Source organism: Puma concolor, chromosome A1, assembly GCF_028749965.1.
Source record: "Puma concolor isolate L17-30 chromosome A1, mPumCon1.1.hap2, whole genome shotgun sequence".
NCBI classification, from domain to species: Eukaryota; Metazoa; Chordata; class Mammalia; order Carnivora; family Felidae; genus Puma; species Puma concolor.
In genome coordinates, this window is record NC_141667.1 from 25,573,342 (window position 1) to 25,587,152 (window position 13,811).

The 13,811-nt window shown below is 38.4% G+C and overlaps 1 protein-coding gene across 7 annotated transcripts in view; it reads right to left on the minus strand.

Annotated features, from left to right (window-relative positions):
* The window catches only part of DROSHA (drosha ribonuclease III), a 127,871-nt gene that overhangs the window by 17,309 nt on the left and 96,751 nt on the right, over positions 1-13,811 (minus strand). For all 7 annotated transcript variants that reach the window (XM_086676407.1, XM_086676417.1, XM_086676419.1 and 4 more), the window contains 4 exons: positions 12,536-12,606; positions 6,016-6,060; positions 4,341-4,498; positions 3,216-3,321 (listed from right to left, as the gene is read on the minus strand). In XM_086676407.1, the coding sequence (XP_086532533.1) occupies positions 3,216-3,321; positions 4,341-4,498; positions 6,016-6,060; positions 12,536-12,606 (380 nt within the window). The remainder of the gene's footprint in view (positions 1-3,215; positions 3,322-4,340; positions 4,499-6,015; positions 6,061-12,535; positions 12,607-13,811) is intronic.

Here is a 13,811-nt window from a genome sequence, read left to right on the forward strand (position 1 = left end):
TCTTTGTCAAGCATATTCCTGTACCATTTTGCTAGTGATGCAGAAGTTGCTACAGTGGTCCAGGTGACAGGCTGGTTGAGAGAATTTAAGTGATGAGGACGAGGTGGCTACTCAGGAAGTAACGACATCAGGACTCGTGATTGGTCTAGAATATAGGAAATGGGTGGAGGGAGGAATCAAAGATGATCCCTAGATTCCTGACTTGCAACACCAGCTGGCTGATGCTGCCATTCGGTTACTCAGCAAATACTAGAAGAGGACCCAGGTGCAAGAAGACCATACATTCTGTCTTGGACATGTGGAGACGCTGAGAGGGCAGCCACAACAGCTTAGACAAAAAAAAAAAAAAAAAAAAAAAAGTAGGACTGAAGAGGTCCCTGTGGGCATCACTGCCCCTAGAGGGGACCTGATGGTGTGGACACAGAAAAGACTGTCTGGGAGAGGCTCTCATGAGAAGAGACAGGGCCTGGGAGGGAGCCTTTCAGTTGCTGGAATATTCATCAGCTGCACAGGAGGCTAACAGAATATGGCTAAGGAGGTGAGAGGAAAACCAGGAAGTGCAGTGTCACAGGGAAGCCAGCAAAGGGCAGTGTTTCAAGCGGGGGGGGGGGGGGGGGGGGGGAGCAACTGCAGCAGCACCGATGAGAGTTAATATCTTTTAAAATATGTACTCAACTGATGACAGATCATCTTTGTTTTGCCAGCAGATCTGTCAGTCCTATCGATTTCTACCAAAGCTTTCTGTGAATATAGTTAATAAAACCGTCATATCATAATTTTGTCATTTAACATCTTTCTAATAAGCTATTCAAAAATTCTCTAATTTTAAGACAGCAAGGCTGATAAACACACTTTAGATAAAACTATAGTTATGGCACTGAAGCACTTCGGGAAAGAACATAAAACTGGAGTCTTTAGTTCTGGTTTTACCTTCATCTAGACCTTGGGCAGGACTTGTGCCTTTCTGAGTTTTGGTTTTATTATATGTTCAATGTGTACATGTGTGCAATGACCAAGATAGGAAGCAGTAAACTTGTCTATAGCATCCCACCGCCACAAAACCCAAGAGTTCACAGTTAATTCTGCAGAAATACAAGGGTAAATGCGTGTGTTGAAGTCATACATTTTCTACATTTTGGCCTCTATGTGGCCAAAAAATGAATTACTACTTCAAGCCATTTGGCTTGGTTTGGTAATTTCTCAGACCGACCAGATACTCTGACAGCTATGAAGTCTATTCCCTAATGGAAGACACTGAACAAGCAGTTATTGATTCCCTAATGTAGAACAAGACACTAGACACTAGTTTATTTCTGGTAAATACTCCTATTTTCTTCAGAATTTAATATTAATTCAAGAGGAAAATACTTCCTTGTCCATCCAAAAGTAGTTAACTTCAAATGGTCATCAGACTGTTATTTTTTATATGTTTATTTATTTATTTTGAGAGAGAGAGTGAGCGAGCAAGCATGAGTGGGGGAGGGGCAGAGAGAGGGAGACAGAAGCTCAGAAGTGGGCTCTGCATTGATAGCAGAGAGCCTGATGCAGGGCTCAAACTCACAAACCATGAGCTGATGACCTGAGCCAAAACCAAGAGTCAGATGCTTAACCAAGTAAGCAACCCAGGAGCCCCTTAAGTTAAATTTAAAAGAAGTGTATTGCTGATTTCCCATATAATAGTACATGGGGCATAGTAAGAACACAATGCTCACTGAGTGAGTGAATAAAAGACCACATTTTGCTAGGCTTAGAAATTTCACTGAGACATTATATCTAAACACAGTTAAATCACCATATTCTCCCTAATTCCAATATTTGTGTCTCACATAAACTATTTCCAGTGTTCACAGTTGCAAAGATAAGATCCAATTCTATTCAAAGCAAAACATGCATAAAAATTGTTGAGATGCAGGGGCGCCTGGGTGGCGCAGTCGGTTAAGCGTCCGACTTCAGCCAGGTCATGATCTCGCGGTCCGTGAGTTCGAGCCCCGCGTCAGGCTCTGGGCTGATGGCTCAGAGCCTGGAGCCTGTTTCCGATTCTGTGTCTCCCTCTCTCGCTGCCCCTCCCCCGTTCATGCTCTGTCTCTCTCTGTCCCAAAAATAAATAAATGTTGGGAAAAAAAAAATTAAAAAAAAATAATAATAAAAAAAAATTGTTGAGATGCAAACTATGAAAGACTTATTATTTCTTCAATATAATAAAGAAGAAAATCTACACTAACAAAATATCTTAGAGCATACTACTGTTTTTCTTGGCCCAGGAATGTATTTGTTTTCTCAATGCCCAACTCTAGAGGGGCTTCCAGATATGCTTTGTTCACCATTCCAGATATATTATTGATCAGTTTCATGGAGTAAAAACAGTATGCAACAAATAAAAAAGCTCAATACAATTTTATAAAATAAAATAAAAATGAGAGAAATGGGGGCTGTTTCACTTTGTTCATTAAATCAAACCTTGCCTACGTCCCTTTCAACTCCACCCTGGATCCAGCCAAACTCATTCCCTACTGTGTCTCTATTCTGGTTTTTCAGGTTGTGCCCTTATTTCAGTATGCCCATGTTGTGGTGTGTCTTTGCACAAAAATTTCTTCCCACTAACTCCTAATGGCCCAATCCTATTCGTATTTAAAGGCTCAAAGATCATCATATCCACAAAGCCTTCTTAGAAATCACAGATACAAGAAAGCTGATCTTTTCCTAAACAGCACAAGTGCAGCAGTTTACCTATGCTCTTCATAATATTCCATATGGTTCTTTCCTGCATTTAGTTACAATTACTTACTTCTATTTTTCATAGTGCACATGTATGGGTATGCATACACATATAACACACATATACACCACGTATACACACATACACACACACAAAAAGAGAAAGACAATTTGCAGTTATTGCCTTACATTTTTCATTGCTGCTAATAGTTTTTAAACTCCTTATGGATAGATTGGTGTCAACTAATATTTGCTCTTCCCATGAAGCCTAGCTCAATGTCTTGCACAGAGTAGGTAACCATTAACGAAGACGTATAAAATGAGTTCTTCTCGTAAACTGCTTTGTATACAATTTGCATAACGAAATGAACAAAGCCATATACTATGCTAACGTCACCAAGAATTAAGTAATCAATTACAGAAATATATATCTGGCTCTTCCAATCTTCACTTTATTATATAGCAATCTTACTGGAGGGAATGATTTAACACAAACTCACAGTTAAGTGTCCTTCATGATGATCTGGGAAATGAATAAACAAGTACTCAGTGGCTACCAGCTGCATTATGGAATCACCTAGGAATTCCATCCTCTGATTGTGGCCTCTGGAAAAAAACAACATCAATGCAGAAGAGATCAATAGGCATTTGTATTATTAAAAAAAGAAACAGAATTTTTAAAAAGACATGATTTTAAAAGGCAATGTATTCACCTTGCTTTAAAGCACAAAATTAAATACAAGTCCCTAAGGCCTCTCAATTGAGGAGAGATCTGAGTCAATATAGATTGGGTCTTGAAGAAGAAAGTGAGCACCATCTTAGGATTACAAAACTGCTAAAATAAAGATTGGTAAATGGTGTCTGGTCAGAGGTTAAGGAATATCAACTGAAAAATATAGTACAGATTGTTATCTGCACAGAGAACCCCCATTCAGATGAAATAAAGCAAAAAGGTCCAGAAAAGATTTTTGTTAAATCTTTACTTCTTTATTGAAATATATACTCTATCTGGAATCCAGTTTAAGGACACTAAAAAAAATATCTATGACAAGAATCTTAAATCTTTACACTTTAAAGATAGCTGTGAATATTTGATTTGGGGGAGAGAAGCCAAAAACAGAATGAAAAACATGCAAAAAAATAACATTTTGGTTATTTTCCTAATTATTACATTAGCTCATCTCCAAATCACTCATCTAGAGCTAGGGTGGAGGGCCAATTTCAGCCCTTGGTCTGTTTTTGCAAATTTAATTGGGACACAGCCACGCTCATTCATTTACATTTTCTCTATGGCTGCTTTCATGCTACTAGAGCAGAGTTGAATCACTGAAACAGAGACCACATGGCCTGCAAAGCCTAAAATACTTAATATCTATCCCTTTACAGATAAAATTTTTACTTCCTTCATGCTTCTCTTCTACTCTACGAAGAAATAAGATGCACGACAATGAAACCAAAAATATTGTATTGGAACATATCCCAGTGTCTGGCTACTCACCATCTCCTGATGTGACCTTCCTGGAAACATGTTTGAAATCCCAATTCCTTTGAAAGGCATGCAGCAAAGGTTTGGGACTTCCTGTCTAAATGGTCACACTGGGATTACACGAGCAATTCTAACTTACAGGGTCAGATGGTTAAATCCCACAGTTCTCAATGTGAATGCTCTTGCCAGAAGTCGAACATGAGTAAAAATTACTCCAATTGCTTCTTCAAACTCAGTAAGTTTCTGTAGAACTGGAGAAGTCTCAATAAGTTGTCGATCAGTATTTGGCTCTTGTAGCTGCATGAGAAGAAAATAAATACAAAACTATGTGCAGTGTTTGGTTACAAAAGTAATTATCAATTCTAGGATAGTGTTTTATAAAATTCCTTCTCCTATGGGCAGAAATTTCTGAAATGCCAATAAAACATGGAAGCTTCTTTCTCAACCCTTAGAATGGCAAACAAACCTAATATTTAAAGAGGGCTCAAAAAATATTTTCCAATCTTCTATCAAATTTCAAGGCCAAGTACTGTACACAGATAGTTCAAAATCCCAAGTATTATACTAACTCCCCAAGGAAGAGGCAAAGGGAAGGACTGCTGGTGGAGAATATGTATATCTAGTAACGCAGTGCTTCTCAAACTCTCGTGTTCATCGGAGCTCTTGCAGGGCTTATTACATCCAGATGGCTGAGCTCTACCGCCCGAGTTTCTGATTCAGTACGTCTGGAGAAAGGACTGAGAGTCTGCCTGTCAAGCAACTTCCCAGGAGAAAGAGACACAGGTGCTGCTGGTCTGGGAACTGCCCTCTGAGAACCGCTGTACTAGAGGAACATGACCTCTGTGTGTCTTCTAGGGACCACCTATTTTGGTAAATGAACACCACTAAAACTAGATTCAGCTTACACTGGAGATTATCATACCACTAGGCAGGTGGCTCCACATAATAATGAGCCTTTAACAATTGGCAGAGAGCAAACACGAAAAGCATAATTAAAGTGAACATTTTCAACAACTTTGGACAATTTCATAGTAATGTTTCTAAAGTTCTTTGAATTAATGCCATTTATTACCATATCATAAAGCCTCTCATGAAAGTTCAGCCACTAGTGATTATTCTTATATATGTATAATGTACATATACACACATGCATATATAAAAGTATGTACGTATATATATATACATGTATACATACATTTGTATATCTCCAAGTAAAATAGAAATACAAGCAAATACAAAGAATTTTTAAACTGGGAAAAAGAGGGTTACCATACATACATCTTTTAAATACCAAAATCTTGAGCAAAAAGTCATCACATTGTACTAAAATTTTAATTTACAATGTTTTATGCAATTTGAGTCAAAGCCTTCAATTTCCAAGATCCAAAGTAGGTTACAATTTAGCAATGTTCATTTAGTATTTGTTCTTTTTACTAAGCCCAGACTTGACTCCATATTACTTTCTCTACAATAGCATGCAGGAAGATACACTGCAATCAACACATTAAGCTTTGAATATCACTTTTTTGGGGGGAGAGAGGGCACCAAACCACAATCACACAAGGACATCCTCCTGACTTGAAGGAAGACAACTCCCAGGGCTTTCCCCATCCCATCCCAGAGCACAAATGCAACACAAATGGGTTCATTTTAATATTTGTTCCAAAGTTTTCCAATTCTGCCTAACACCCAGCCTCAAGTCATAGTGCCACTGAAGGGAATCAAAGGTTTATAAAAGCAGGAGGGGAAACAGGCAAGCTAAAATAACATGAACCCCTTCTAAAGCTCACTTCAGACAGGAAGGTCACACTTACTTGGAGTGGGTGGAGAGGATAATTGAGCCAGACTTCACGTAGGTCCTGGAAAACAGAGTGATGCCTTTAATGCTCGAGGGAGCCATTTAACACACTCTGGAGTACTAAATAAAATGCCATTATTTGAAATAGTGAACTATTTCAGATGCTGACTCCACTTATTGCAAATTCAATAGTGCTAGCAAACTAATTTTTTTAAAGTGTATTCACCACTCAAACCGCCTGTAGTGACTCTAATTAGCCTATTAAGCTGGGGAGGAAAAGAGCCACCTCCACCCCCAGAAGTCAAAGATACCTTTTAAAAGTCAGTTACACATTTGCTTAACCTAATACATGGGATTAAGCTGCTGTTTTCATCATATTTTTTAGTTTATCATTCCCTAGAAATGCGCATCAGCTGTGCCTTTTGTAATTAAAACTCATCTCAGATGTCTTTCATTTTAGGCACTCGTTCATTATCATTTGAGCTGCTTTAAGATGGAGTGGAAAACATCCATATCTAGTGCCTAAACTCTCAGATCTATAAGACCACACTTTTACTGTGGGTCACTACAAATGTTCTCTTGAAATATGGAAATGAGTGGATTTTACGGAGAAGCCCAGTACATTATTTTATCCACTGAGCTAAATCTAGAGGCAGTTATAATTAGAACTTCCTCAGGATTAAAGCGTTTTTCCTTCAGTTTTAGACTCTAGGGAGCCTCTGACTGAATCTACTTTCTGGCCTTGATGTTAAGTTTTTCAAACAAGTAACAAAAGATTTTTAAAAAGAGGGAAAAATCTTTTTTAAAAACTGGGGGGGGGGGGGGCAGAGAAGAATAGGAAAATTTAGTATCACTGTGGCACACATGATGACCATGTGAAATAAAATATTCAGTGTTTTTTTGGGCAACTTGCATCCCAGTAAAATATACTTAAGAGGTTTTGGGTTTGTTTGTGTTTTGTTGCCAATATTTTAAAAAAAAGAAAGCTTAAATATCAAACTGTTTTAAGGCACTTTAGAGAGCTTCTCTTAACCAATAACCTTTCCCTTGAATTCTCTGTAGCATGAATTACACAGAATGTCACTCCCTTCTTACAACTTTCTCACGTTCTCTCATGCTTTTTTCCTCCTCAAAGCAACAGGCCCAGTGCTGGCACACAGAAGATGCTACTACTAATGTTGATCATATCAACAGTAACAATCAACAGCTATCTCTTCTAACCGACTCTAGTCTCCAATATTCGAAATTCTCAGGAACTTAATTCTAATTCCTCTTTCCCCTTTCTCCTGTTTTTCACTCAGTGACACTGTGATTTCTCCTGAGATGTCTTAGATGTATAACCACTTAACACCTCACACCTAAATTATTTCAACTGCCTCCATTTCCTTTCATCTACCCTACTCAGAGATCAGGTTCTGCCATCCCTTGGTGTGAGAGAAAATAGCCTGTAAAATAAAAACTCCAGACTGGAATTCTAGCTCTACCATCTATTCAAGGCAAAAACCTCTTCCTTCAGTGTGTTCCAGAAAATGCTGACTGACTGCTGAGACATTTATTAATGCAACATTTTTTTTTATTTTGTTCATCGTGCTAAGTGTACTCTTTAATCTTCATCACCTATTTGACCCATCCCTTTACTCACCTCCTCTGGTAACCATCAGTTTGTTCTCTATAGTTAAGAGTCTGTTTCTCAGTTTATCTTTTTGTTTTTCTTTTGCTCATTTGTTTTGTTTCTTAAATTCCACATATAAGTGAGATCTTATGGTATATGTCTTTCTCTGACTTATTTTGCTTAGCATTATACTCTTTAGCTCCATCCACATCATTGCATATGGCAAGATTTCATTCTTTTTTATGGCTGAGTAATATTCTTCTCTTTGTGTGTGTGTGTGTGTGTGTGTGTCTTTATCCATTCATCTATCAATAGACACTTGGGCTGCTTCCATAGTTTGGCTATTGTAAATAATGCAATAACATATGCAATAATGCAATAAACATAAAATAATGCAATAAACATAAAAGTACATGATTTACACTGATCCCTCCTTTGTCATTTTCACTTCCCTGACTCTATTTAAAATGCCCAGTCATTCTGTCCAAATCAAAGTTGGATCAGTTCACACTAGACCTTCTTTCTTATTACAATAGTATATTACTGATTAAAATCTGTCCTTACCCATTAAAAAAAAGATAGGGGTGCATGTATCTTTTACAATTAGTGTTTTTGTATTTTTTGGGTAAACACCCAGTAGTGTAATTAGTGGACTGTAGGGTAGTTCTATTTTTAATTTTCTGAGGAACCTCCATACTGTTTTCCAGAATGGATGCACCAGTTTTCATTCTGACCAACAGTACAAGAGAATTTTTCTCCACATCCTCACCAATGCTTGTTGTTTAGCAACATATTTTTATCAAATACCCATTATATATTAGCTTACTAAAACAAATGAGACACTATTCCTGTCCTCAAAGGAGCCTAGTGGGGGAAAATGAAGGTAAATAAGTATAATTTAATGAACTGAGATCAGTTCTATAATAGTGATATAAATCAATGCAAGGAAAATTCTGCTTGGGGGTATCAGATAAAGCTTCAAAGAAGAGGTAACTCTTCAGATGTATCCTGAATGACATGAAAAATTTGGCAAATCAGCAGAGAGTGGCAATCAAAAGCAGGGCACCGTATATGCATAAATAATATGTCTCAAAGAAAACAGGCACAAAAAGGTAACTCCTAATAGGTAGAACACAGGATTTTAGGACAGTGAAAATACTCTATATGGTATTATAATGGGTACATGGCATTACACATTTCTCCAAACCCACAGAATGTATAACACCAAAAGTGAACCCTAAGGTAAACTACGGGACCTTGAGAGATGATGATGTATCAATGTAGGTTCATCAACTGTAATAAATGTACCACTCTGATGGGTGATGTTGATAAAATGGGAGAGGCTAGGAACGTGTGGCAGAGGAGGGGGAGTATAGGAAATTTTTACTCTCAATATGTCTGTGAGCCTAAAACTGCTCTAAAAAATCAAGTCTTAAAGAAATTTTTAATTAAAAAAGGGAATTCCTAGAATGGCACAAAGGGGGAGAAGAAAGGAAACAAAAAATAGATGGGAATTAGATTATGAAAACTATTAAATGCTCGGTTGTATAATACAGGCCTTGGCAGACAGTAAAGAAATCAAAGATCTTAAGCAAGAAAGAAAATAGTCAAATCCATACACTAAAAAGAAGACAACTCTAAATGTAGTGTGAACGATAGACTGGAATGGTTAAATACTTCATGTGAGAAATGAGGAGGGCAAACATTAAAGCAAACAGGAACCAATTCAAGCCATATTAGACACAGGGATGCCTGGGTGGCTCAGTCAGTTAAGCATCCCACTCTCGATTTCAGTTCAGGTCATGATCTCATGGTTCATGAGATTGAGCCTCGCATAGGGCTGCACGCTAACAGTGTGGGGCCAGCTTGGGATTCTTTCTCTCCCTCTCTCTTTGTCCCACCCCCACTCATGCCTTTGCAGACACTCTCTCTCTCTCAAAATAAATAAATAAACATTAAAAAAAAAAAAAGACATACTAGGGACAGAACTGATAGAAGAGTCTGCAACTCATAGAGATGGGAAGGAAAAAGCTTCAGGACAAAAGAAGATCGTAAGGTTTTCGGTTTAGATGATAAAAGTAAAAGAGGTGAAATACATTTTAGTATTAAGGTGATGAGTTCAAACACTAAAAATGTTGAAACGAGGTATGTACCCACATGAAGTTGCCCAGGGGCAATTTGAAAAGACATCCCAATCTCTGGGGCTCCAGAGAAAGGCCAGGGAAGGAGATATTGGGACAGACACATAAAGACAAAAAGGGGGTGGGAAGGGAATGGGAGAATATGAAAGATTACATAGTAATCTCTCCCTATCTTTCCAAGAAGCCATTGGGAAGATCAGATTGCAACAATGGATCTGAATGTATTGGGAAACCATGAAGGGCTACGCAAAGATGAAAACATGGAACCAGGAAAAACAGTCTGGGATGAAAGAGTGAATGAACATCAGACCAGGCTGAGAATGCAAAAACAGTCCCGCTGTCAACAGGGCTAGGGGGACGACAGACATAAAGCCTACTGCAAAGATGGCAGGAAACTATGTTTCCCTCAAGGTCTTACAGCCGCTGTAAAATGCCAGAAAAGACACCCTCTTTGAGGGACCACTGCTTTTCTGCCGATGTTGCCCTCTGATCTGCTTTGCTATGTCTTCTCCTCTGAATAAAGATTACTGGGGACACTATGTTAACTTGCCCTTGGCTCCTGACAGCACCCAATCCCAAATTAATCCGTGGCTGCCTTTTTTTTTTTTTTTTTTTTTTTTTGAGAGAGAGAGAGAGAGAGAGAGAGAGAGAGGGAGGGAGGGAGGTGGGGGAGAGAGGGAGAGGGACAGGGGAGGGGGGATGGAGCGGGAGGGGGAGGGGAGACGGGGGAGAGAGGGAGAGAGAGAGAGAGAGAGAGAGAGAGAGAGAATGAATCTCAAGCAGGCTCCACACTCAGTGCAGTACCTGACGAGGGGCTCAATCCCACCACCATGGGATCATGACCTGAGCCAAAACCAAGAGGTGGTCATTCAATCAACTGAGGCACCCAGGCACCCCAACCCACGGCTTCTTCTAACTCAGCTTCAGAAAAGACTACCAACCAAGAACTGATCCCTGCTTCCCTGGCTCCTCCTTACAATCTGCCAGCACCAGCCCTCCCGCCTCCCTCACTACATGGATTCAATAACTCTGTTTTGTGGGCCTACAGGTTTGTGTCTGGCTGCCTGTGGCTGATTAGACTTTCACAGTATCATTACTCAAGAAAAAATTCAACGGTTCACCCCCGCCTCTCACACATTACACTTAATAGATGTGAACCAATATGGAGATGTCAAATGAGTCAGAATGGCCTGGTGTGTGCACTTGAAAATGGTGAAACAGAAAGACCATGTATTACTAAGCACTGCTCAGTTTCATAAAGACACACTAAGATGAATTCTGAATCTCGGCCTTCCCATTTGTAAGATCATGTTCAGACTCTGCTTTTTCATTGAATCACTTCATTTTATTCTGTTAACAAATATTTATTAAATACTGCGCTTGCCAGCACTGCACTCGGTACTGGAAATATAAGATAAGCTTGCTAAGTAGACAAGTGGGAGAAAGAAGCAGTTTAAAAAGAGAAACAAATCTAAACAAAAACCGATGCAATGAAAAGCACATGGTGTAAACCTGCATATAATTCAGGAAACCAGGAACACAGCATAGATTTGGGGGGGGGGGGGTGCAGCAGGTACGATGGGAGAAGGGGGCAGGGAGTAGCTGGGAGTGAGGGGACTAGTGTAAGGCAAGACTGGAAGGAGGAAGAAAGTAAAGAAGTTGCTGAAATTGCCAACAAAAGATAAAGGCCAAAACAAAGATATTTTAAGATTTGAGAAAAAGACTTAAAATACATGCCATCTGCTACAGATATAAATCAAGATGCACACTCATTTGTATGTGTAGGACAAAATGGGGAACATGGAACATCTGTAGATAACTTTCCCATCAGGAGAAAATTCACAAACATAAAATCATCACAAATCTCTATAAAAACAAATATAAAAAAATCAAATCCTCAAATATGAACATTATCGAGGTCACATTTTTCAAAACTATTGATTCTTTTTTTTTTTAAATATCCTAAGTAATTCAGTAATAACATCTGACAGCCATTTAAGCTGAAGGCTTCACAAAGGCTTAAAACACTGGCTTCCTATGTTCTTTATTGCTCCATGAGGGCTATTTCACTCAATTATAATGACATTTCAATTTGGAATACAGAGTTGCGTCTCCCTTTAAATGTTAAATTGACTTGTTTTGGTACAAAAAGCATCCAGTATGCTCTATTACATGCAGGATTTTAAAAAGTGGCTCTAGCAATATTAATAGCTTAATACTTTAGTAACAATAGGGACTATTTTAGAATCTATCATTTGTTCTTAAACTATAACTTGTTTAAGGAAGGAAAAAAAAGTACCTTCATACTCTTTATTCATAGCCCTGTCAGAAACCAGAAACTCCCTATGAACTGACTTTCTAAAATAAATATACATTTATCTAGTCTCCATAGTTTATATAAAAATAAATCCTAAACAGAAAAGCCAAAAGGCTATAGCTTCAAGTAAGCTTGCATGGCGTAGGTACCCAACCATTATAAAACAGAAAATCATAATCAACTTCAAGATACTTGAAAATAAAGCAAAGTATTCATATTGAATTTGTTAAGTGGCCATGGGAGAAACGGGGTCTCAGGTAGAAGGCAAATTCCTAATGCAAATGCCCACAGAACTTTCCCATTTGCAACAGGGTTGAGTAAGTTATTTTTGTTGTATTGAAATCTACCATCCATGGCATATTCGGGAACTTTGTTTCTCCTACACTCTCTTTAAACACAAACACTAATTGATATAAAATCTTCTATAATGATACTTGAGAAAAATCAAATGATTCAAGATAAATACCGGATCATTAAAGAGTAAGCGTCCAAATAACTGTTTGGCTTCCTCCAGGCTTCCCTCCAAGTAAACAGCTCCTAGATAAAAGGAAGAGAATGCCAAAAGGAAGGCTGCATTAATATTCAAAGAAAATTATATGTCTCTATAAATAAAGCAAAAAGGCAAGCCAAAACTCACTCACATTAAAGAAAAAAAATTGACAAGACCAGAGCAACTAATTTAAAGGTAGCATCTTCCCTCTCTGAGCCAGGATTTGTACTATAAATTCGACTGAAATGTGAAATTCAAGTTACTAAAACCTAAATCCAATATTTTAAGTAAAAAGAGGCCTACTATGAACTATCATGCGAGGTATGGGTATGAACTTACTAAGGGAACTATGCACAAATACCGACTTTACGAGCATGTTAGGTTTTATTTTATATTTATAGTTTATGTTTTAGACCATAAAAAGACCTGATAAAACCTGAGCTCAGATCAATAAAGGCTTCTGCAAATAAAAATCAGGACAATCTCAGGGGCACCTGGATGGCTCAGTTGGCTGAGCTTCCAACTTTTTTGGGGAGGGTGGAATTCTATCTTTTTATTTTTTAATATATGAAATTTATTGTCAAATTGGTTTCCATACAACACCCAGTTCTCATCCCAAAAGATGCCCTCTTCAATGCCCATCACCTACCCTCCCCTCCCTTCCACCCCCCATCAACCTCAGTTTGTTCTCAGTTTTTAAGAGTCTCTTATGCTTTGGCTCTCTCCCTCTCTAACCTCTTTTTTTTTTCTTTTTTTTTTTTTCCTTCCCCTCCCCCATGGGTTTCTGTTAAGTTTCTCAGGATCCACATAAGAGTGAAAACATATAGTATCTGTCTTTCTCTGTATGACTTATTTCACTTAGCATAACACTCTCCAGTTCCATCCACGTTGCTACAAAAGGCCATATTTCATTCTTTCTCACTGCCACGTAGTATTCCATTGTGTATATAAACCACAATTTCTTTATCCATTCGTCAGTTGATGGACACTTAGGCTCTTTCCATAATTTGGCTATTGTTGAGAGTGCTGCTATAAACACTGAGGTACAACTGCCCCTATGTATCAGCACTCCTGTATCCCTTGGGTAAATTCCTAGCAGTGCTATTGTTGGGTCATAGGGTAGATCTATTTTTAATTTTTTGAGGAACCTCCACACTGTTTTCCAGAGTGGCTGCACCAGTTTGCATTCCCACCAATAGTGCAGGAGGGTTCCCGTTTCTCCACATCCTCTCCAGCATCTATAGTCTCCTGA